Source organism: Perognathus longimembris, chromosome 4, assembly GCF_023159225.1.
Source record: "Perognathus longimembris pacificus isolate PPM17 chromosome 4, ASM2315922v1, whole genome shotgun sequence".
In the NCBI taxonomy this organism is placed as follows: Eukaryota; Metazoa; Chordata; class Mammalia; order Rodentia; family Heteromyidae; genus Perognathus; species Perognathus longimembris.
In genome coordinates, this window is record NC_063164.1 from 15,924,146 (window position 1) to 15,949,297 (window position 25,152).

The 25,152-nt window shown below is 47.0% G+C and overlaps 1 protein-coding gene across 1 annotated transcript; it reads left to right on the forward strand.

Annotated features, from left to right (window-relative positions):
* The first annotated feature begins 15,975 nt into the window (after positions 1-15,975).
* Positions 15,976-17,141, forward strand: Cxcr1 (C-X-C motif chemokine receptor 1). Its single transcript, XM_048345734.1, has one exon. It carries the CDS (start codon positions 15,976-15,978, stop codon positions 17,047-17,049), a length of 1,074 nt encoding a protein of 357 aa, XP_048201691.1. The 3' UTR covers positions 17,050-17,141.
* The last annotated feature ends 8,011 nt before the right edge of the window (positions 17,142-25,152 follow it).

Sequence of the window (25,152 nt, forward strand, 5' to 3'; positions counted from 1 at the left end):
TCCCTCCTTCCTTCCTTCCTTCCTTTCTTTCTTCCTTCCCTCCCTCCTCCCTCCTTCCCTCCTTTCCTCCTTCCTTCCCTCCCTCCTTCCCTCCCTCCCTCCCTCCCTCCCTCCCTCCCTCCCTCCCTCCCTCCCTCCCTCCCTCCCTCCTTCCTTCCTTCCTTCCTTCCTTCCTTCCTTCCTTCCTTCCTTCCTTCCTCTCTTTTTCTCTTTCTTTTCCTTCATGTGCTGGTCCAGGGCCTTGAGCGCTGGGCCTTGGATGCCGTTCCTGAACTGTTTTGCTGAAGGCTGGCACCACAAGTCTTCACTTGCAGCTTTTTGATGGTTAATTGGAGGTAAGAATCTCACAGAGTTTTGTTCCCAGACTGGCTTCAAACTGTGATCCTCAGATCTCAGCTTCCTGAGTAGCTAAAATTACTGATATAAGCCACCAGCATATATATAATATTTATATACTATGTAACATGTATAATACAATATATAATATGTATAATTAATATAATATATATAATATACTAATAACATGAGATACACATATATGGTAATACAGCATTTTATATACATGGTAATATATAGGGATATATGGAGAGCGAGAGCGAGCGAGAGAGAAAGAGAGAAAGAGTCCATGGTTTCTAGTTCAAACTTCCCTAGTCAAGGCAGGTCACAGAAGCTTTTCTTCCCAAGAGGATCTCAGCAAGGTTTATCCTTTTGTCCCGGAGCTGGTCCTTAAGAAACTCTGTGACTTACCCTTGTTACACATTAGGTCATAAGATCCTCAGCCCTACAGGCACCCAGCCCACACCCTGGGGGAATGCTTCCTCTCCGAGAGGCCAAGAATCCCCACAGACAGGCCTTGCCGGGTTCCCCTCCGTCTGGTCTGCTAGCACTCATGCTTATCCAGTGACGTGTCCACAAAACCCCAAAGGACAGGGCTGGGGACTGTTCTGCATGGCTGAACGCCTGGAGCCATCTGTGTGCGCAGCCATTTTTGAGTCCAAGTCAGAGAAAGACATACTCAATCCCGCATGTCTGTATCAACACACCAAATATGTTACCAGAGAGTTTAAGGCAGCTAAACAACTTTAGCCCTTGCATCTGGCAAGACTTGCTCATTTTAAGTAGAAGTGATAGCTGGCTGGGAATGTGGCTTAGTGGTGGAGTGCTTGTCTAGCATGCCTGAAGCCCTGGGTTCGATTCCTCAGTACTACAGACGCAGAAAAAGCTGGAAATGGCGCTGTGGTTCAAGTGGTAGAGTGCTAGCCTTGAGCAAAAGAAGCTCAGGGACAGTGCCTAGGTTCTGAGTTCAAGCCTCACAACTGGAAAAAAAAAATTGAAGCCAGCCCAGGCAGAAATATCTCTGTGAGACTCTATCTTTAATTAACCACTCAAAACCTGGAAGTGGAACTATGGCTCAAGTGGTAGAGCACTAGCCTTGGGCAAAAGAGCTCAGGGACAGCACCTAGGCACTGAGTTCAAGCCCCATGACTGCCAAAAAAAAATGTTGATTAGAAAAGAAAAGGAAAGCAAGAATGTGGCGCAGACTTGCCTTCTGATTTCCTTATTCTTTTGAGGTCTCCCTGCCCAGGTAAGAGATTGGGGCCAAAGATGCTTTTCTTTTGCTGGATCCTATGAAATGACTGAAAGCACTCTAACTTTGTATCCGTGCCCTTTGATCAGAGCTATTCTCTATCGCACTCAACTTTGAAATCACCCTGGGCCCCAAGAAAGACCAGATTCATGGATAAGCAGTTCTGTGTGGAAAGCAAACTGCCCTTCACACAAGTAATGTCTTCTTATCATCTTCAAACAGACAGCCTCGAACGCAAGCGGGTCACCTTGTTCCTGATCGGTTCCAATAATAAAATCATAACTTCTCTGGAACTCCTCCAGGGATAAAGTCTGAGCTGAGGGTCACCGAGGCCATACCTGGGCTTGATTTGACCTATGCAGACCTTCTTCCCTATGCAGACCTTCCTCCTCCCTTGCCTCAGCCTCCCTGTGGGACCTAAATCCACTGTCTGTACCTCTGAAAACACCTGCTGATGTGCTGTCTTCCCATGGCTGCTATGGAGTAAATCTGCTCTCTCAGCCCTTCCCCAGGTCTCTTTATTTGACCTGGGGGTGGGGGTGGGGTGGCCAGATCTCTCCCTCCTCCCCTCTTCAACCCCTCTGTGCACATGCAAGCACATCCACTGAGCTAAACAGGCAAGTCTGATTTTTTTTTTTTCCCCAGTCCTGGGCTTGGACTCAGGGCCTGAGCACTGTCCCTGGCTTCCTTTTGATCAAGGCTAGCTCTCTGCCACTTGAGCCACAGCGCTACTTCTGGCCGTTTTCTATATATGTGGTGCTTGGGAATCGAACCCAGGGCTTTATGTATACAAGGCAAGCACTTTTGCCACTAGGCCATATTCCCAGCCCCTCACCGAGCTAAACAGGGGCCCACATCTGATTTGGAGACCAGAGGCCAGAGCAGAAGGAATACTGAGAAGGGTGGAGCCCCCCACTGGTAGCTCACATTTGTAATCCTAACTACTCAGGAGGCTGAGACCTGAGGACCATGGTTTGAAGCCAGGTCAGGTAGGACAGTCCATGAGAGTCTGATGTCCAATTAATCACCAAAAAGCCAGAAGTGGAGCTGTGGCTCACAACAGTAGAGGGCTAGCCTTGAGCAAAAAGCTTAGGGAAGGGCTGGGAATGTGGCTTAGCCGTAGAGTGCTTACCGAGCATGCATGAAGCCCTAGGTTCGATTCCTCAGCATCACGTAAACAGAAAAAGCTGGAAGTGGTGCTGTGGCTCAAGTGGCAGAGTGCTAACCTTGAGCAAAAGGAAGCCAGGGACAGTGCTCAGGCCCTGAGTTCAAGCACCAGGACTGGCCAAAAAAAAAAGCTAATCTAAGGGAAGTACCTAGGGTTTGAGTTCAAGCCCCAATATCAGCACACATGTGCACACACACACACACACACACACACACACACACACACTGTATATCAGGAACTATTTCACATGTTTAAAAAAAAACCATTAAAAACTATGAAGGGCTGGGAATGTGGCCTAGTGGTAGAGTGCTTGCCTAACATGCATGAAACCCTGGGTTTGATTCCTCAGCACCACATAAACAGAAAAAGCTAGAAGCGGCGCTGTGGCTCAAGCGGTAGAGTGCTAGCCTTGAGCAAAAAGAAGCCAGGGACAGTGCTCAGGCCCAGACTCCAAACCCCGGGATTGGCAAAAACAAAAAGCAAACAGCAAGTAAACAAAACCTATGAACAGTCTTCTCTCCCCTTCCCCCTGTCAATCTGCTCGGTTCCCCGCTTCAACCCCTTCACTCCCAGTGTCGCCATGCACGGGTTTGTTTTCACTGTAACTAAGGGTGCTGCTTTGGCCGTGGGTCTGTCAGGCTGCCTGTTGACTGTGCTAGCTGAGCTACATAGAGTAAAGCTTGGTACAGTTGGCCGTGTGTCAGAGAAAAGAAATAAGCCTGTGCCTGACATAAAAGTATATTATAACTCTCCAGAACCTTGCCTGATGAATATGTAAGAGGATACTACCAGAGAAGGAGGTTGTTCTAGCCCAATCTGTGACTTGATCCTCTTTGGGGACTGAATGTGTGTGTTGACATATGTTGAAGTCCTAAATACTCCAAGTAATCCATGTGCCGAATGTATGAGTGGGATGGTGTTAGGGGATGCAGCCTTTGAGACATACTTAGAGGTTTAGTGATGGTTAATTATTATTATTATTTTTGGACACTGGACTTTGAACTTAGGTTTTTGCACTTATTAGGCTGGTACTGTACCCCTGGTGCTCTACTACTTGAGCCACACTTGCAGCTCTGCTTTTTCCAGGCTATTTTGGAGATGGAGTCGCATGGATTTTTCTGCCTTGGGCTGGCTTTGAATCATGATCCCTCGGATCTCAGCCCCCTGCATGGCTAGAATTACAGGTGTGAGCCACCAAGTGCCCCACTAGAAATGTTTGACACTTTGAGTCAAAATAAATCCTTTCTTTCTTTCTTTCTTTTTTTTTTTTTTTTGCCAGTCCTGGGCCTTGGACTCAGGGCCTGAGCACTGTCCCTGGCTTCTTCCTGCTCAAGGCTAGCACTCTGCCACTTGAGCCACAGCGCTGCTTCTGGCCGTTTTCTGTATATGTGGTGCTGGGGAATCGAACCTAGGGCCTCGTGTATCCGAGGGCAGGCACTCTTGCCACTAGGCCATATCCCCAGCCCAAAATAAATCCTTTCTAACCCTTAAATTGTTAATGCCAAGTATCGTGTCACATGGAAAGAAAGCCTGACTGACAAGAGGTTCAGATGAGGTTGGGAGGCAGTGTCCCACAGTGGGATCAACATGCTAGAAGGAGAAGAGTTGTCCACGGTGGCTCAAGCCAATACTCCCAGCCACTAGGGAAGCCTAAGCAGGAAGTAGCCATTGCGGGATAGCTTAGTCCTAGGAATTTGAAGTTGACCTTGGCAACCTATGAAGACTTTTTCTGTGTGTGTGTGTGCGCGCGCGCGCGTGCGCGCTGGAGGTGCCTTGAGGATGCTGAGAAAATGCTCTGTTGCTAAGCATTACCCCCAGTTGAGATATCCCTAATTCCTTCCTTTCTCTCTCTCTCATTTCCCTCCCTCCTTTTTTCCCTCCCTCCCTCCCTCCCTCCCTCCCTCCCTCCCTCCTCCCCCCCTTCCTTCAAGTTGTGTAAGTGCATGCTGGCTGGTTTGGGGGCTTGAATTCAGGGCCTTGTGCTCTCATTCCTCCTTCTTTTTTTTTTTTGGCCAGTCCTGGGCCTTGGACTCAGGGCCTGAGCACTGTCCCTGGCTTCTTCCCGCTCAAGGCTAGCACTCTGCCACTTGAGCCACAGCGCCGCTTCTGGCCGTTTTCTGTATATGTGGTGCTGGGGAATCGAACCTAGGGCCTCGTGTATCCGAGGCAGGCACTCTTGCCACTAGGCTATATCCCCAGCCCCTCACTCCTCCTTCTTAAAACTGGTGCTTTATTACTTGAACCATGCCTCCAATCTGGTATTGTGTTGGATAACTGGAAATGGGATCATTTGGATTTTTTTTTTTTGGCCTGGCTTTGAACCAGGATACCCCCAGTCAAAGAAAGGAAGAAAGGAAGAAAAGAAGAAAGGAAGAAAGGAAGGAAGGAAGGAAGGAAAGAAGGAAAGAAGGAAGGAAGGAAGGAAGGAAGGAAGGAAGGAAGGAAGGAAGGAAGGAAGGACAGAAGCCAGGTGCCAGTGGCTCATGCCTATAATCCTAGCTGCTCAGGTGGCCAAGATCTGAGGATCATGGTTCAAAACTAGCCTGGGTAGAGACATCTGAGCCTTGTTATCTCCAATTAACCACCAAGGCCCAAGTGGAGCTGCGGCTCATGTGGTAGAGCGCAAGCCTTGAGTGAAAAGGATGCACAATAGTGCCCAAGCCTTGATTCAAGTCCCAGCGCTTGTCTCTCATGCACCTCTCCTCCCCCTCTCCCAGAATGGAAGAAACCAGAGCTACCATCCCTTCCACATGCGGACACATGAAGAAGGGCAACCCTGCTCTGAGCCAGGCCTTCCGGGCACCAGAATGGTTCCTTCTGCCCTCCTTTGCTTATTTCCTTCCTTCCTTTCTCCCTTTCCTTAGAAACAGCATCTTGCTATGTAGCCCAAGCTTGGACGTAGCTCACACTCTGCCCACATCCTCTTGGAGCTGGTATCATGGGCATACATCACTGTAGTCTGCTATTTTTCTGTTTTGAAGCCCTTGGTCAGTAGTATTATTTTTTTTATGGTGACCTGAGCTGGAAGATCCCAAAAAACTGTAAGGAAACGGATGAGATTTTTCAGTTGTCTGAAACTTGCTTTCTGTATACATCTTAATTTGTGTTGTTGGGTAGGTCCAAATGTGCTGTGCTTGAAATGGTTCAGGCCTATCATTGCAGTACTGGGGAGGCTAAGACAGAGAGATGGTTAGCCTGGGGCTACGCAGTGAGATCTTAGGTTAAGGGAAAAAGAAAAGAAGTGGAACAACTAGTTGGAACAACTAGTTAAAAGGAAAAGTCTGTGGGCTGGGCAGGGCGATTGGCCCAAGGGACAGGAATCTAAATGTTTGAATTCTGCATCAATGTCCATAACGTGTGAGCACAGGTGGGTGAGAGAGTTACATAGCTGCTTCGAAACCCTACTCACACTCTGGCCATTGCTTGATGCTGACCTGGAGGACTTCTGAGAGGACGAACGTACACCGAAGAGTTTCAAATCTTAAGTTGCCCTTTGGTCCTCTTATGTGTGCTGCCTAGCCCATGATAGCATTGTGCTTTTCTATGGGGTACCCGGGATGGGTTCTCTCTTCCTTCCCCGTACTGGAGAGGGAACCCAGGACGGCCCTCATGCAGCTTTTTCTGCAAACTTAAGCTGCACATCTGGCCTCCTGGGGATTATTTCCTGGGCCCTCTCCAGTTACTTGGTTTGCTTAAAGGCAATGCTGCCCCCTCCTGGAAAAGCCTTGTAATGACACCCAAGGCCTCCCCTTTGCTCCATATCACGCGTATTACCAGAATAGCTCTGCTTTGCTTAATCAGAGCTTCTTACAACCAGGTGAGCTGACTTATTCCGCTAGTGGGAATTCCCAGAGGCCGAAGGCAAGTGAGACACAAGAGGAAAAAAAATTGCCGGTGGACCTCCTAGTTTCTATCAATAGAACTTATCTTCCTTTGTTTAGAGTTTCTGCAACCACTTTAAGGCACCTTTCACTGCTAGGCTGTCTCCTAGGGTAGCTTGGATATGATGGCCGAATAGATAAGGATGTTGGGTCCTGCTGGTGCTTACAGTCTTGAGAAGAGGGAGAGAGACAGCAAACGAACGCTCTGATAAGCAAAGTATGAACGAGGTTAGCAAGGGATGAGTGCACTGGGGACAATGCTTAAAACAGACTGGAAGGGACAGCAGGAAGGTGTGGGTGGGAAGCACAGCTGAAAACAGCTTGACAGGGTGGGCGCCAGGGGAAGGTAGTGCGTAGTATGTGCTCAAGGTGAGAGGGTCTAAGGAAGGAGTTGGTTTCAGCAGAGACAACAGATGGTAAATGTCCAAGGTAGACGCGGAGACCTTAGGCAGACTAGGAGGATTTGGCTAGAGGTGCTCTCGGTGGAACTCGTGTTGAAGTCACAGCCCCCAGGTTACCGGGCTGCAAGCTTGTGTGGAATTAGGTTTGTTGTGAAGGGGGGAATGAAGAGTTAAAAGTAAACCCCATTTTCAGGCAGCCCCCGTTTTGTTGTCTGAGCAAACCCAGGGCAAGCTTATTAGGGCCCAGCCGGTCAAGAATTCTAACTGCCTGGGAATGCTTAACTCTAACCTCCCCCAGAATGTCTTGAGCCCTGAGCCAATCAGATTTGTACCCGTAATCTTGCTTGCTTGAACACCTGATTGTTGTAACTTTGTTTTTTGCCTTTATAAGCCCTGTGTAATCTCAGCTCGGGGCTTCCTCCTAACCTCCGCTGTGTCGGTGGGTAGGACGAGGCCGGGGCTGCGGCCCCGCTTGAATAAAGCCTTGCCTTACTTTTGCATTTCGGAACGTCTGAGTCTCGGTGGTCTTCTTGGTGGTGGTTTCGCGACTTGGCATAACAGTTGCAGATGTGATTAGCTGAGATAAAGTCATTGGAGGGGAGGGCCCCAATCTAATAAAACTGGTGTCCTGTAGAGAAGGGAGGGATATATTTTTTTAAACAGGTGCTTCAGCTGCTGTTCATGGACATAAAGGTGGGCTGTGTAGCCACAGGCCTGCAGCTGCTACAGTGGGAACTCAAAGGGGAAGTTCTTGTTTGACAGCTGAGTGGCGTGCAGGGCAGAAGAGTACAGGGCATGGGTGGGGAGGGGGAGGGGTATTATGGGAAGCAAGGGCCAGCCAGGGCTCATCAGTCTGCCTACACTGGAACCACAACCCCATGCTCTAAGCCCTACTTTTCCTTTTTCCCTCCCTCCCTCCCTCCCTCCCTCCCTCCCTCCCTCCCTCCCTCCCTCCCTCCCTTTCTTCCTTTCTTTTTTTTTTTTTTTGCCAGTCCCTGGGCTTGAACTCAGGGCCTGAGCACTGTCCCTGGCTTCCTTTTGCTCAAGGTTAGCATTCTACTCTTGAGCCACAGCGCCACTTCCGGCCTTTTCTGTTTATGTGGTGCTGAGGAATCAAACCCAGGGCTTCATGTATACGAGGCAAGCACTCTACCACTAGGCCATATTCCCAGCCCCTCTGGACATCCGTTCTATGGGAATGGAACCAACTACACAAGGAGGAGTCGATGACCACTTGCACTAGAAGGGAGAATACATGCAAACACCTACACTCAGGGAGAAGACAATGCAGAGAGGTGGCCAGGGACTGTATAAGATGTCTACAGGCCAGAGAAGGCCAGGGATTGCCAGCAAACCGCCAGGAGCTGAGGGGAGGCAAGGCACAGGCTAGACTGTCCCCAACCCTCAGATAAAGAACCAGCCCTGCGGATCCTTTGTTCTGGGACTTGGACTGTTCAGAACTGTGAGACAGTAACTTTGTGTTCAGTTACTCCGTTTGTGATGCGTTGCTAGGGCAGCTTGAGCAAACAAAGTCAGGCTGGTAATGAAATGGAGTTGCAGCTTGCAGCAGAGGAAGAGGGAGAGAAAGACAAGGTCTCCAAGGACGTTTAACTCCTTTAGCTTTTCTCAAATTCACTCATTTAGGGTTGAGGTGTGGTTCAAGTTTTCTAGTTGTGTAGCAAGCACAAGATCCTGAGTTCAAACCCCAGTACTGACAAAAGAGGAGAAAAATAAAAATGGCTGAATTCACTTGTTTACACAAACTGGGATTTATTTCCAAAATTCAAGCATGAGCTAGTATGTACCAGCACAAACGAGTAAAGCAGAGGCAGCATTTGAATCATGGTCTGGCTTCAAAGCAGGGATTTCTAGATCCTTCACAAGGATTTCTGAATCTCTTCAGGACAAGTGCTCGTGTGGCCACTTTTCAAGATTCTTCTTAGTGGACTGGAGGCATGGCTCACTTGCTAGAGTGCTAGCCAATGCGTGAAAGTGGCAGATAGGGCTGGGAATGTGGCTTAGTGATAGAGTGCTTGCCTAGCACGCATGAAGCCCTGGGTTCGATTCCTCAGTACCACATACATGGAAAAAGCCAGAAATGGCTCTGTGGCTCAAGTGGTAGAGTGCTAGCCTTGAGCAAAAGAAGCTCAGGGACAGTGTTCAGGCCCTGAGTCCAAAGCCCAGGACTAGCAAAAAAAGAAGATAGGTACTAAGTTCAAATAGGTACTGAGTTCGAGTCTCAGTCTTGGCAATGAGGAGAATTTACTGCCTCAGGGAACCGACAAATCCCCAGGGAAGATGGCAGGGGCATGGTTGGTTCGGGCTCCATTTCCTGGTGGTTCTCTCAACTCTGCCTTCCTCCCAGAGGGTACTTTGGCTCTTTAGACTTGTATTGATTCTCACCGTTGCAATATGGCTGCCAGCTGTAAGGAGATGACACATTTGCTTTCCCCGGGGCATTGAACAAACACCTGAGCTTTGGCTCATCTTCGGTCACATGCTGACCCCGGCATAGGTCCCTGCGGCCATGGAGATGTCACAGGGAGAGAGGAGAAATCCTTCTTTCTTCTGGAAGAAATTTGAGGACATGCCTAGGCAGGTACCTCAGCTGACAGGGGCAAAAAAGGTCCATTGTATTGTGTTACTCAGATCACATTATCATCATTATTAATATTAGTGCCAGTACTGGGGCTTGAAGTCAGTGCTTCACACTCTCCAGAAGTCTGTTTCACTCACAGTTGGTGCTTTGTATCCGTTGAGTCACACCTCCACTTCTGACTTTTCTGCTGTTTAATTGGAGGTAAGAATCTCTTGGATTTGTCTGCTTGGGCTGGCTTTGAACCTGGATCCTCTGATCTCAGCCTCCCGAGTAGCTAGGACTGCAGGTGTGAGCTGCGACTCCCCAGCTGCTCACATCATCTTGCCTCGGAGTCTCCCTACTGAAAACAGAATGTGTCAAGGACAATGTCATAGCAAAGAGACCCCCAGCCTCCCGGCCTTCTCGTTTTGCCAGTTGACAGGACTGTAGGTTGGACCTGTCAATCATGTTTGTGGACCGAGTGCTGTCTTAGAGTAGAAGGAGGCTTTCCTACTGGGAGTATTATAAGTCAGAGTGAGAGGGTATAGAGTCACGCAGGGGTGGGCTGATTTACCGGAACCTTTTTCAATGGAAAATTGTATTTCCAGCTTATCTCTGGGTGCCTTTCCTCTTCCACCGGCGATAATGTGTTTTCCTACTACCAAGTGATTCTTTCCACCCTCTGTCCTCCAGATGTAGCTTCCTGTGGGGACCTAAGCCCTCACGATTGCCACCCTGTGCTTCCCCAGTGGGCCTCTAGGGGAGACCAGACATATTTCCACTGTCATTTGTAGAAGTAGACAGGAGTGGACAAACCCTGGTTCATCCCAGGGCTTAGAGAAAGCCCTGGAAACTGGGTTCAACACAGGGATGCACAACCCAGTGGGTTGCTTGCCAGTGCCTGGCTGGCCTGCCAGTGCTGCCCCCTTGTGGCGAAAACTCTTCCCTCTTGAGGAGCTTGGCTTGCTCTCTAGGTGTCCTTTGTTCTAGGTACCCCCTCTTTTTCCTTCTACCTTTCCAGTCACCATTTTCTGCCCCACGAGCAGCCTTATCTCAAGATGTGTGTGTGTGTGGGGGGGGGAGGGTGAGTAAAGATTCCCTCCCTTCTTACCCATCAGATTCAAAGAGACATTCGTCAGTAACAAGTAGTGTAACTCCTGGGTAATTGTCTCCTGACACTTCCTATCATTCTCCCATCCCAGACAACATCACAATAAAGTTGAAAGAAAAAATGACACCTTTCAGCACCACCCCCCTCCACCTGCACCTGCACCAAAGCAAAGCTGAACAACCATGACCAATATGGCTTTTGAGGGCACAACTGTCGGAATCAGCAACATGGAAATTTTGACATTTATGGAAGGGACAAGATTGACACTTAGATAGGGTGGCTGCATACAGCAGAAGAGGCTGGGCAGAAGCCATGCAGCCTGACTACGGAAGAGAAGCTGACAGACATGCCTGAGGCGTGCACGTGTGTCCCCACGTGGTGGATTCTAGATGCTAGGAGTGACCTGTGCTCCACGACTCCCAAGAAACAAGTCATGTTCTCCTCCTCCAACTGTCGTTGAGGACTTGGCAGAGGAGGTGAAGACAAACTGGGGGAGTTTTATTTTATTTTATTATTATTATTATTATTATTTTTGCCAGTGCTGGGGCTTGGGACTCTGGGCCTGAGCACTGTCCCTGGCTTCTTTTTGCTCAAGGCTAGCACTCTACCCCTTGAGCCACAGTGCCCCTTCTGGCTTTTTCTATGTAGGTGGTGCTGAGGAATCGAACCCAGGGCTTCATGTATATGAGGCAAGCACTCTACCACTAGGCTATATTCCCAGCTGAAACTGGGGGAGTTTTATTTTTATTATTTATTTATTTATTTTGGGCTTCAACTCCAGCCTAGACACTATCCCCTTAGATTTTTCTGGCAAGGCTGGCGCTCTGTCACTTGAGCCACAGCTTCATTTCCAGTTTTTTTTTTTTTTGTTAATTGAAGACAAGAGTCTGTTGGATTTGTCTGTCCAGGCTGGCTTCACACCTTGACTTGCAGAGCTCAGCCTCCTGAATCACTAGAATGAGGTTGTTTTCTAGTGGCTCACAGTGTAGGGGCAGAGCCTGGCCTGTAAACCTATGATTACCACACAGCTGGGTTCTTGTTACAATGGAGAATGATTTAAATGACAGAGGAATAAAGCTAGCAGACAGCTTGGGCAGCTTCCCAGAGAGGCTGTCCTTCATTACCGAGAGGTGAGCAATATTGACATGGACCCCCTAGTTTTCTGTGTGTGACTGTCCCTGCCCTGATGGTCTCCCTGCCCTCCAGTCAGGCTCCAGGTGTGGTCCATGTTCGAAGCCCAGAGCTACCCAAACGGACTGGTGATGATGATCTGAAAGAGGGGGATTGGGTTTTTCCTCTAATTCTCGACCATGCTAAAGAAGTCTAAGATAGGCCAGGGTGCTGGTGGCTCATGCCTGTAATCTTAGCTACTCAGGAGGCTGAGATCTGAGGATCAAGGTTCAAAGCCAGCCCAGCAGGAAGGTCCCTGAGACTCTTATCTCCAATTAACTACCAGAAAACAGGGAATGGCCCTGTGGCTCAAATGCTAGAGCGCTAGCCTTGAGCTGAAGAGCTCAGGGACAGGGCCCAGAGTCCAAGAGTTCAAGCCCCACAACCTCCTCCCCACTCCCCCACAAAAAGTCTACAATAGAATTTAAAAATTATGTGCTTAGCCAAGTGCCTGTGGTTTGCACTTATAAGTCTAGTTCCTCAGGAAATGGAGCTATGGTTCACGTGGTAGAGTGTCAGCTGTAGGTAAAAGTGAGAGACTTTTTTTTCTTTCTTTTTTTTTTTTTTTTTGTCTGTCATGGGGCACTCTAGGCCTGGGCACTGTCCCTGAGCTCTTCAGCTCAAGGTTCGAGTTCTACCACTTGAGCCACAGTGCCACTTCCAGTTTCAGGTGGTTAATTGGGAATAAAAGTCTCATGGACTTTTCTGTCCTGGCCCACCCCTGGGAGGGCTCCATGCAGATGACCCCCCCACCCCCCACCCTGCCTGTTTTAAGTCTCTGCCCAGTACCTGCATTACCTGGGTAACTGGCACACCTGGAGGCAGCCACCTCCCTTCACCTTGCCTCACCTCCCGCCCCTGCCCTAGATAAGGTTTGGCCCAGCCATGGGCTAGCCCTTCTCTCCTGCATGGGCCATGCATCCATCTTGGCCACAGGCCAGCAGTTCAGGAATCAACTTTCCTCTCCTGCCTGAATACTGCGTGATATTCTCCTTCTTCGGCTACCGACTTTAATAAACCTTACACTGAGTAGCTGGGATGACAGGTGCCCGGCTAAGAGACTTTCTTTATACCAGCTTGCCCCTAAGTCTGTGATGGAGGGCTTCACCGTACAGCCTTTGCTAGACAAAGACGCATCCTTTATTTAGCCTCCATCCTCACCAGCAACTTTGCACACTTTTGAAGGCGACCCACTGGGGAATGTGAGGATAAACAAGTGGAGGCACCTTCAGGAAATGTAAAGCGTGAAAGTGATCGTCCACGAATGGGGAGTTCAGACAAGACCCCCCAACCCCAGCTTCTCACCAGGAGGCTGGGCTGGGCATAGGGATGCTGGAGATGCTGATGCCCAGAATTCTATGACTTAAGCTGTTCACCAAATACAGGCAGTGGGTGGGGCTCTGCGGGGAGGCGTGGTCTGGTGTGGTTTCTCTGTTTCCCTTTATTCATCCAGTTCCTCTAAGAGCTAAGTCACTCTGGTCTGTGGGCCTTGGGCTCAGTGGTTGAATTCACCTGGCTGGTACCTCAGGTAGGAAGCCATCTCTGTTAGCCAAGATTTTCTTTAAGGGAGGGAGGATTGATTGGACTGGACTGGAAAATTCATTCGTTTCTCTGGGACCTGGGTTTCTATCTCCTCCCTGGGACCATGTATTCAAATCTGGCCTTCATGGTTATAAAAGATGACAAGGAGGTCACAACTTTTTCACCCTCTCTCTCTCTCTGTGTGTGTGTGTGTGTGTGTGTGTGTGTGTGTGTGTATGTCCTTTGGTGCCTGAGCATTGTCTCTGAGCTTTTTAGCTCCACGCTAGTGTCCTACCACCTGAACTACAGCTCCATTTCTGGATTTTTGGCGGTTCATTGGAGAGCAAAATCTCAAGGACTGTCCTGCCAGGGCTGGCTTTGAACCTCGATCCTTAGCTATCAGCCTCCTGAGTAGCTAGGATTGCAGCCACCAGTGCCCAGCTTTCCTTTTTATTTCTCTCCTGTAGTAGGCAGAGATCAACAGTTCTCTAATTTGATGCTTTTCCCTAAAATGTGGTTTTCTGTCAAAATGCAATCACCGGCAGCGAGTGCAGATCCTCAAGTGTGTGGATGTGAATGAACTTGCCGAATGGCAGACTGGGAAAATGGAAATCTCTAGGGACAAAAGGCCCCAGGGAAGACCGTGCGGGAGGCACCGAGGCCTGCACATCTGGCAACTTACATAATAATAACGATAATGATGATGATGGTGATGATGATGAGAATGATGATGATGAAGATTTGCAGATGTTTAGGAGAAATCTCATGGGCCAAAATGGAGACTTGTCCTCTCCAATGCTTAAACGTCCTTCTGACGCGGCAACCGATAATCTTTTGATAGTATAATGGTGTGAAAGTATACCCATCTGACCATTCTGTTTTTCATTTCCATTATAGGAGTCAATAAATAAATTACATGAGCTCCTCAGATACATACATTTAAGTAAATCATTCATTCAAATAGATTTTTGTTGTGTTTAGTCATGGGATTTGAACTCAGAGCTTGGGCACTTTCACTCAAGGTTGGTGCGCTACGATGTTGAGTTTATGGTTTTCTGGAGGTTAATTGGAGATAAGAGTCTCACAGACTTTCCTGCCAAGGCTAGGTTTGAACTGAGATCCTCAGATCTCTGCCTCCTGAGTAGCTAGGATTACAGGGTAAGCCACTAGTGCCTGGCTCAAATAATTTAAACACACAATTTAAGCACACAAATAATTTTTAAAATAACTTAAATAACAATTAAAATAAATAATAATTTTATTTGAATTTATAATTGTTTATTCAAATAAATAAATTACAGGAGTTCTTTATTACAAATAGGCTTTATGCTAAAGGTCTTTTGCCAGTTGTTGAGTAACATAATTTTCTTTTGGTGCTGGTGCTGAGGCTTGAACTCAGCTTAGAAACCTTAGCTTTTCTTTTTTTTTTTTGGCCAGTGGGCCTTGGACTCAGGACCTGAGCACTGTCCTGGCTTCCTTTTGCTCAAGGCTAGCACTCTGCCACTTGAGCCACAGCGCCACTTCTGGCCGTTTTCTGTATATGTGGTGCTGGGGAATCGAACCCAGGGCCTCATGTATACGAGGCAAGCTCTCTTGCCACTAGGCCATATCCCCAGCCCCAAACCTTAGCTTTTCATTCAAGGCTAGTCTACCATTTGAACCACAGCCCTACTTCTGACTTCTTGTGGTTAATTGGAGATAAGAGTCTCACTGTCTTTTCTGCCTGGGCTGGTTTTTAACTGTGATTCTCAGATCTCAGACTCCTGAGCAGCTAGGATTACAGGTGTGCCTGGCCAAGTAATATGGTGTTCTAAGTACATTTAAGGTAAGGCAGGCTAAGCTATGATATAGGTTAGGTGTATTGAATATGGTGTTCTCAAATTATGACGTGTCTCTGTGGGCTTCCTTGTAAGTAAAGGAGCACCATTCAGTTTAGTGTAATTTGTCACTGTCACTTCCTTCTCTCAGTAGATCTTTCTTTGTGCTGATATTATTGGTGCTTGAAAATCAGGGTCTTGCACTGTTTCTTGGCTTTTTAATTCACAGCTGGTACTCTAGTACTCGAGCCACCAGCTCCTGGCTCTCTTAGAGTTTTAAGAGTAAATAAGATTCCAGTAGCACATAGGCATAATAAAGTAGAAAGAGAGATCTGGGAGAGGTTTGTCTCTTCCCATTTTGCTGACTATTGGCCCTGTCCTGAATGTATAAATCCAGCCTGGTCCTCCCACATAAATATCTGTCATGGCCAGAGTGGGAAGAGAGAGAGAGAAAGAACTGGGGGTTACAGCTGAGCCAACCAAAGGCAAAGAAAGATGTTTTCCCTGCAGTCTATTTTATCCCACTCAGGCTGGGCCTTGGACTTTTGGAAGTTAACACTGATAAGCCCACTTTCAAAGAAGCTCAAGTTGAAGGCCAAGTGTGTGTGTGTGTGTGTGTGTGTGTGTGTGTGTGTGTGTGTGTGTGTGTAATATCCAGTTGCCAAAGCCACAGAGAAGCAATTGCCCCGTAACTAAACCACATTTATTTTTCCCTTCAAATCTTTCAACTAGATTTCACCATGGCCCAAAGTAGGGAGTTTACCATCACTGCTGATGATCTGGATTATTTTGAGGATTACTATGAAAATTTCACTGGCCAGCCAACTACTGAATATGATTACAGCCCCTGTACAAAAGACCCCATGATCATCAACAGGCACATTGTAGTTGTCATCTATTCCCTGGTGTTCCTGATAAGCCTTCTGGGGAACTCCTTAGTGATCCTGGTCATCTTATATAGCCGGGTGAGCCGCTCAGTCACCGATGTCTACCTGCTGAACCTGGCCATAGCAGACCTGCTCTTTGCCCTCACCTTGCCCATCTGGGCAGTTGCCAGGGAGAAAGGCTGGATTTTTGGCACACCCCTGTGCAAGGTGTTATCCCTCTTGAAGGAAGTTAACTTCTACAGTGGTATCCTGTTACTGGCTTGCATCAGCATGGACCGCTACTTGGCTATTGTCCATGCCACACGTACACTGACCCAAAAGCGTCACTTAGTTAAATTCATATGCCTGGGCATCTGGGGACTGTCTTTTATCCTATCCCTGCCCTTCTTCATCTTTCGTGAGACCTATAATCTCAGAAACTCAAGCCTACACTGTTATGAGGTCTTGGGCAATAATACAGCCAAATGGCGAATGGTGTTACGTATTCTACCCCATACCTTCGGCTTCCTCCTGCCCCTGCTGGTCATGCTGTTCTGCTATGGATTCACAGTACACACTCTGTTTAAGACCCATACCGGGCAGAAGCACCGCGCTATGCGGGTCATCTTTGCTGTGGTGCTTGTCTTCCTGCTCTGCTGGCTGCCCTACAACCTGGTCCTGTTGACAGATACCCTCATGAGGACCCATGTCATCGAAGAGACCTGTGAGCGCCGCGATGACATTGACCGGGCCTTGGATGTCACTGAGATTCTAGGTTTCCTCCACAGCTGCCTCAACCCCATCATCTATGCCTTCATTGGCCAAAATTTCCGCAACGGATTCCTCAAGATCCTTGCTGCCCATGGCCTGGTCAGTAAGGAGTTCTTGACACGTCATCATGTTCCATCTTACACTTCTTCCTCTACCATGGTCCCCTCAAACCTCTGACAAGCACCACGGAATGAAAATCTCACCCTCCAAGGAAAGAATAACCACCACCCCAAGATTGCATGCGTGTGAGGCAAGTCTGCTCTGGGCAGATGCTACTGGGTTGGGGGAAGTTGAGGACTGGAGTCTTCAGACTCACATCTACCTTCTGAGGAAATGCTGAGAGACTTCCTGTGCCAGGCTTCCCACTTCCCTGAACTGGAACGTCACCATTAATGCTGAGAGACTTCCTGTGCCTGCCTGGCTTCCCACTTCCCTGAACTGGAACATCACCGTTTCTGTTGAATTCCGGCATCTTGGATCTCCCACCTGGGCAACCAGAATGCTTCTGTCTTGTAGCTTGACCTTAAACATTAAAGAATTGGGGCTGACAATAGTTTCCTTTATGGGCTGGACCTTCCCGTTGACCCTCTGCAGACCTCACCGCAACTGCTGAGCATATTCTACTCAGGTTCTAGCTATAGTAGTTCTGTGATCCGAGCTCGTGTCTCAAAGTCACTGTATGTGCTGGAGACACTAGGCTGGCTGCTACTGCGAGATCAAGCCACGAGATGGCTGTGTATTAGAGCTGTACCCTTAGGTACTGCAGATAGACAAAGCATGTTCAGGAAGCCAGACCCCTTGAGAATCCCCCCTCTTGGTCAGCCTCACCGACAGGATGATGCTGTGTGCTAAGTCCCTGCTAGCCATGGATCAAATGAGACCAACAGCTTTAGCTCTCACCCTCCTAGAGCATCAGCAATGTGATTGACGCCAGCTGTCAATCAGCTGGATAGACAGCTCTCTCCAATAAAGTTTGTCTTCTCTGTTTGTCCCTGTGGAATTGGCTTGGGGGGGGGGGGTGACCCAGAGTAAGAGATGTGTGTGGGTAGGCTGGTTGTTCCTGAAGTCCAAAGGCATTTCTAGGCTGATGAGCGGGTCCCTGGGATCTCACCCCTGCTAGAATCGTCTCTGGTGGCACAGTCTCATGATCAGCCTTGCAGTCTAGGCTGAGGAGGGTCCCTTTGCCCATTTGTAAAAGGAAGGATCCTGCCGAGAGTCTCAGCTTCATCTCCACTTAAACATCTCCCAGGTCTTCACTGGATCTCTGAAACAAATAGCTTCCTCTTTCCTTCCTCAGAACCAGTTATTTCTGCAACTGATTTTTCCCCTACGAAGGCAGGAGCCCTCTGTTTTGTTTACTCTACATCCTCGGTGTCTGATACATTCTTGGAACCCAATAAATGCCTTCAGTAAATAATTATTGTATGGATAAATTGTATTAAAAAAGGCTCATTTCACACCATCTGCTCAGAGTACCTGTTTCTTCTCACCTGTCCACTCCCCATATTTCACTCACCAAGTTTGCCCATAGGGTTTCTTTTTATTTCATGTGTAGCTGTGTAAAAATGCTACAAGTCAGTATGGAAGACATCAGGGTTCCTTTGATTGCTTGTGCCAGAAAAGTGAACCAGCTTAAAGGAAAACAGAGAAAGTGTTAATTTATGGGAAATAGGGTCATATTTTCTCTAATTTTTTTTATTAGCACGTCTTAGTTGTACATGGGGAGGGGTGTTATTTTTTAAATTAAAAAACCTTTTGTCGGTTGAGGGGCTTGAACTCAAAGCCTGGGCACTGTCCCTGGTCATTTTGTGCTCAAGGCTAGCACTAGATCACTTGAGTCACAGCACCACTTCTGGTTTTTGAGTGGTTAATTGGAGATAAGAGTCTCACAGGGGCTGTTCTTTGAACAGGCTGGCTTTGAACCATGATCTTCAGATCTCAGCTTCCTGAGTGGCTAGGTATGAGCTATCAGCACCTGGCTCCAATTATATCTTTCTATTTCCTTTTCCAAGCATTTTAAAATTATCTTACATTAATTTTACAGAGAGGTATTTCACTACCATGTTTCCATGCACATTTACAATCTAATCCAATCTATCTCCTAAGTAGAGTTTTCATGGTGACATTTTCGTATATATATATAGTATGCTGATTAAACTCATTCCCTCCATCTCCTTTTTCCCCTTCCTAGCAGATTTTTCAGTAGATTTTATTATTATCTTTTCATATATGCATATATATGGAATATATATGCATATATCTTTTCATATATGCATATACTTCAACCGTTTTCAATATTTGTATTTTCTTTAAATAATTGTACAAAGGGGTTTCAATTCACCATGCCAATTTATGAGTACAATACATCCTGATCAATGTCACCCCTTCTATCATTTTCCCTAACTTCAACCATATTTACCCTCATTCACATCACATTCTTCTGTGCTTTGACGTGGTTGGCCTTAGATTACCATCCACTCACCTACCTCTCCCTTGGAGCTGGAGCACAGCCAGGCTTGTTGATTGAAGTGGGGTCTTGTTCCTTCCTTTTGCTCAGTCCGGCTCTGAAACCCAACCCTCTCAATCTCTGCCTCCTGTATGGTTGATATTACAGTTGGATAGTGCCACACCCAATCTAAAATGGCGACACAGCTATCCACATCCTTGGAGCTGCAGGTTCCAGCCTCGACCTCAGTCTAGACTTGTGGTCAAGTCACCTAGAAGCTATCAATAATTTTGCTAGGTGCCTGCCTTTTGCTATCATTTGAATGTGGGGGAAAAGGGCCGAGAAATGGGTTTTGCTATTCAAAACATGGAGTCAAAGGACTTTGAGCCTGTTAGTGCTCAAAACAAGAGACCATAAGTGTAATGTTGAGGACATCCACTTGCAGACTTGCCTTAACATCTAAAACACAGCTGGGTTCACATCTGATTTTGGCTATTCAAGAGGCTGAGGTCTGAAGATGACAGTTCAAAACCAGCCTACACAGGTGAGACTCTTCTCTCCAATTATCCAGCAAAAAGCCAGAAGTGAAGGCATGGCTCAAGTAGGATAGTACCAGCTTTGAGTAGAAAAAGCTAGAAAATCAAGGTCTTGAGTTCAAGTCTCAGCATCAGCAGAGGAAAAAGAAAAAAGACATGGTATTTTTCCCCCTGTACTGGGGCTTGAACTTAGGGCCTGGGCACTGTCCCTGAGCCTCTTTGTGTTCAAAGCTAGCACTCTACCATTTGAACTACCAAGCCACTCTTGGCCTTTTCTGCATAGTTTATTGGCAATAGGAGTCTCACAGACTTTTCTGCCCCTGCTGGCTTTGAACGGCAATGCTCAGATCTCAGCCTCATGAGTAACTAGGATTATAGGCCTGAGCCTATAATTTTATTTTATTTTTGGGGGGCAACAGCAGTACTCAGGGTCCAAATTTTGCTCTCTAGGCTCAGGTGACAAAGGCTCCTAAGACTGGGGCATTGTTGGACTAGTCTGTAGTCTTCGTGAAATGAAGCCACCATTGTGTCAAAGGATGATAAGATACTCTGATACTCTCTTGTTTAAAGATGAGGAATTTAACAAGAGAATTAAAATGTAGAGCTCTGCTAGCTAGCACAAAGCCCTGAGCAGACCTCTCCTTTCCCAGCCCCCAGTCCCTAAAAACTTAGAGATCTGAATGAAAGAAGGATTAGGAGGACGGCACAGGAAGAATGTAGGATGATTTACAGGTCCTGGTGAAGAGGCATGTGGTTTAGTAAAAGCAGTTTTAATAAAATCTGTAATTCCTTTTCTTCTGCTCAATGGTGAAGGAATTAGGGTGCCAGCCAATCTGGCTCTGCACATTTCCTGGGTAGGGAATTTCTAGTACTGGAGAAATGTAATGGCTGAAATATCCGAGCACAAAGTACCCATTGTAGAAGCCTAAAGGTAGAAGCATTGTAAAGCAGAAGGACAGGGAAAGCCAAGGCAGAAGTTAAGTTTTGTCTTCTTTCATAGGCACCTGACAGGGCTTTCCTGTCAGATAATTGCGCAGAAGAACCCTTTCTCCATAATCTCTTGGCCTTTTATTGTTGTTTTTTTTTTGTTTTGTTTTGTTTTTTGGCCAGTCCTGGGCCTTGGACTCAGGGCCTAAGCACTGTCCCTGGCTTCTTCCCGCTCAAGGCTAGCACTCTGCCACTTGAGCCACAGCGCCGCTTCTGGCCGTTTTCTGTATATGTGGTGCTGGGGAATCGAACCTAGGGCCTCGGGTATACCGAGGCAGGCACTCTTGCCACTAGGCTATATCCCCAGCCCTGGCCTTTTATTGTTGTTGAATTCACTGTGTAGCCCAGGCTGGCCTTAAAACTCCTGCCTTTGTGTCTTTGTTTTGTTTTGTTTTGCCAGTCCCAGACCTTGGACTCAGGGAATGAGCACTGTCTGTGGCTTCTTTTTGCTCAGGGCTAGCACTCTACCACTTGAGCCACAGAGCCACTTCTGGCTTTTTCTATACATGTGGTGCTGAGGAATCGAACCAAGGGCTTCATGTATACGAGCAAGCACTCTTGCCACTAGGCCATATTCCCAGCCCCTGCCTTTGTCTCTTGAGTGCTGGGATTGCTGATGTGCACCACTATGCCTGGCATTTGGATGTGGAAAACTTGCCCCCTAAGTAATTCTTCTTGAAGACTTTATTTATTTATTAACTTACCATTCCTGGGGCTTGAACTCAGGGTCTGGGCACTGTCCTTGAGTTTTTTGCTCAAGGTTAGTGTGTTACCACTTGAGCCACAGCTCCACTTCCAGCTTTTTTGGTGGTTAATTAAGGACAGAAATCTCAGACTTTCCTACCTGGTCTGGCTTTGAATTTCAGTGTTCAGATCTCAGCCCCTTGAGTAGTTAGGTATGAGACACCAGCACCCAGCTGCACTTTATTCTTTCTTTTGTGTCAGTATGGGGGCTTGAACTTTGGGCTTGGGTGCTGTCTCTGAGCTCTTTTGTTTGAGGCTAGTGCTCTACTACTTGAGCCACAGCTCCACTTCCAGCTTTTTGGTGGTTAACTGGCAACAAGAATCACTTGAACTTTGCTGCCCCAGCTGGCTTTAAACTGTAATCTTTAGATTTCCACATCCTGAGTTGCTGGGATTACAGGCATGAGTTATGCGTGCCCAGCCTGTGGTTTGGTTTTAATTGTCCTGCACCACTGGGATTAACTGTGTTCTGATGTGATTCCCTATTGGGGGAGAAGCTGAAACGGGGTGTTAGACCTGACTCAAACCGCAGGAGGCCCAGGAGACATGGTGAAGGGAAGAGAAAGGAGATTTATTCCATGGAAGCCACAGGAAGATAGCACATCAGTACAACTTCAGCCATCTTCAGCTGTCTTCGGGGGTACAAACCTTTGCTTTAGCTTTAAGTAGATAAGATAACTGGGCGGGCAGGGGTGAGTGGAAAAGTCCCAGTGTGGCCTGGTGCACCATTTGCGTGGGTCTTTGTCTCCAGGGGTGTTCTGGAGAAGTTGGTATCATTGTGTCACGGGAAGGGAACTAGTCAGTCACTGTGGACTAGAAGCCATGCTGGTGGGTAGCTTCTGGCTGAGCTCTTCCGAGCAGTTTTGTCTTTTACCACAAGATGATAAGAAGAAGATGACATTGCCTCTCTGAGGGGCAGTTTGACTTCTGCCACAGGGTATTTATCGGTGAATCTTGAAAGGGACTTCAGAAGGAGAGTGATTCAGAGCAAAGGGTGTACATGTATGTGTGTGTCTGGATACCCAACTTTTATCCTCCTTTTAGTGCATTCCTAAGTCCAGCAAAAGCAGCTTTTTAATTGCTTCTTGCAAAGTGATAGCTGAGAGTCCATGCCAATGAAACCCTTTGGCCAATTCAGGCATTTTGGCCAAATTCAGGAATTATAGTAACTCTTAGTATGGGCTTACATGAAACTCATTCTTAAATTTATCCTGCCTATCTGGTAAATGATGCTGTACTATTTCAAAGTAATGTTCAGACCAGGCGGTCCCTAGTAGCTCATCCCTGTAATCCTAGCTACTCAAGAGGCTGAGATCTGAGGATCATGGTTTAAAGCCAGCCCTGGCAAGAAAGTCTGTGAGACTTATCTCTAATTAACCAACAGAAAACAGGGAGTGGCACTGTGGCTCAAAGGGGTAGATTGCTAGCCTTGAACAAAAGAGCTCAGGGACAGTGCCCAGGCCCTGAGTTCAAGCCCCATGGCCAATAACAACAAAATACTGCTCAGGTTGTCTTGTTAAAAGTTGTGATTGCCTAGTGGCAAGAGTGCCTGCCTCGGATACACGAGGCCCTAGGTTCGATTCCCCAGCACCACATATACAGAAAACGGCCAGAAGCGGCGCTGTGGCTCAAGTGGAGCCACTAGCCTTGAGCGGGAAGAAGCCAGGGACAGTGCTCAGGCCCGGAGTCCAAGGCCCAGGACTGGCCAAAAAAAAAAAAAAAAAAAAAAAAAAAAAAGTTGTGATTGCTGGGTGCCAGTTGCCAGTGGCTCATGCTTGTAATCCTAGTTACTCAGGAGGCTGAGATATGAGGATCATAGTTCAAAGACAGCCTGGGCAGGAAACTCCGTGAGACTCTTATCTCTAATTAACCACCAGAAAACTGAAATTGGCACTGTGGCTCAAGTGGTGGAGTGCTAGCCTTGAGCTGAAGAGCTCAGGGATAGTGCCCTAGGGTTCAGGCCTAGAGTTCAAGCCCCACAACCCACTAAAAAAAAAAGTTGTAATTTTGCAAAATGGCAACAAGTAAGTTACAAGGAAATACAGAACAAAAGAAACAAGAGAGGGGCTGGGGATATGGCCTAGTGGCAAGAGTGCTTGCCTCGTATACATGAGGCCCTGGGTTCGATTCCCCAGCACCACATATATAGAAAATGGCCAGAAGTGGCGCTGTGGCTCAAGTGGCAGAGTGCTAGCCTTGAGCAAGAAGAAGCCAGGGACAGTGCCCAGGCCCTGAGTTCAAGCCCCAGGACTGGCCAAAAAAAAAAAAAAAAAGAGAAAATATTTTAAAAGGAACTGAATGCTAGGCCCTAGTACCTCAAAACTATAATCCTAGCTACCTAGGGGGCTAAGATCTGATTGCAGTTCGAAGCCAGCCAGGGCAGGAACATTTATGAGACACTTATCTCCAATTAACCACCCAAAAGCTGGAAGTGGAGCTGTGGCTCAAGTGGTTGAATGCCAGCTGTTAGAGAAAAAACTAAGTGACAGTGCCCAGATCCTGAATTCAAGCTCCAGTATTGTTGCTATAGTTATTTCCCATGAGTTGGATTGTAAATGAAGAATCAGAAATGTAGAAAACAAAAGACTTAGAATAGCCAGGGCTAGAATTTTGTAAAACGGTTTAGCAAAAGAAAAAACCGTTATTTCCATTATATAAAACAGTTTTAGAATAATAATTATGATGGACAGCATTATGTTAGGATCTTCATACTGTAATTATTCCTTTACAGATGCACTTAAATTCTTAGTGTAAACAGTCACATGCATACACATGCATATGCACAGACACACACACATGTAGAGACATACACACAAAATGTTTAAATTAGGCATGCTCACACCTATAATCTGTAATCTACTCTGGAGGCTGAGATCTGAGAATCAGTTTGGAGCCAGCCTAGGTAGACAAAACCTAGACTCTTACTTTCCATTTAACCAGCAAAAAGCTGGAACTGGTTGCATAGTTTAAGTGGAAGACCATCAGCTAGCTATGAGAAAAAAAGCCAAGCCAGATTGTGAGGCCCTGAGTTCAAGTCCCTCTACCCCTACCCCAAAATAAATTATAGGTGCTTGGGATTTCTACTTATGCACACATAAAATAACTTTTAAAAAGGGCAAAAATGGAGTGAATTACCTTTAGGAATTCCAGCTACAGATTAAGTTTTAACCCGTGCTGTGTTTTAGGAGTTATTTGTTGGAGGCTTGTCTGAACCAAGAATCCTATAAGGACAAGTATTTTGGGTTAATTTCCAACCAGACAGTTGTAGCAGATCAGACTTTTACAAAGTCAATAGTCACAGACTAATAGACAAAATAATACATAAAATCAACTACATGAGTTCAGATTGGGCTTATAGAAAATAAACATCCTTTTGTCTTTTTTTATTCTTCTGAAGTAGACCAGTTGGCTGGAATTCTCCCTCCCTGCCTTTCTTCCTATTATTAAGTAGTTATACCAAGGGGTTACAATTCCAGAAGTCAGGTCATGGTTATAACGCTTCTTGGTCAATGTCACTTCTTTCAAGATAAACTTTTCATTCCCATGCAAATCACAACAGAGATCTCT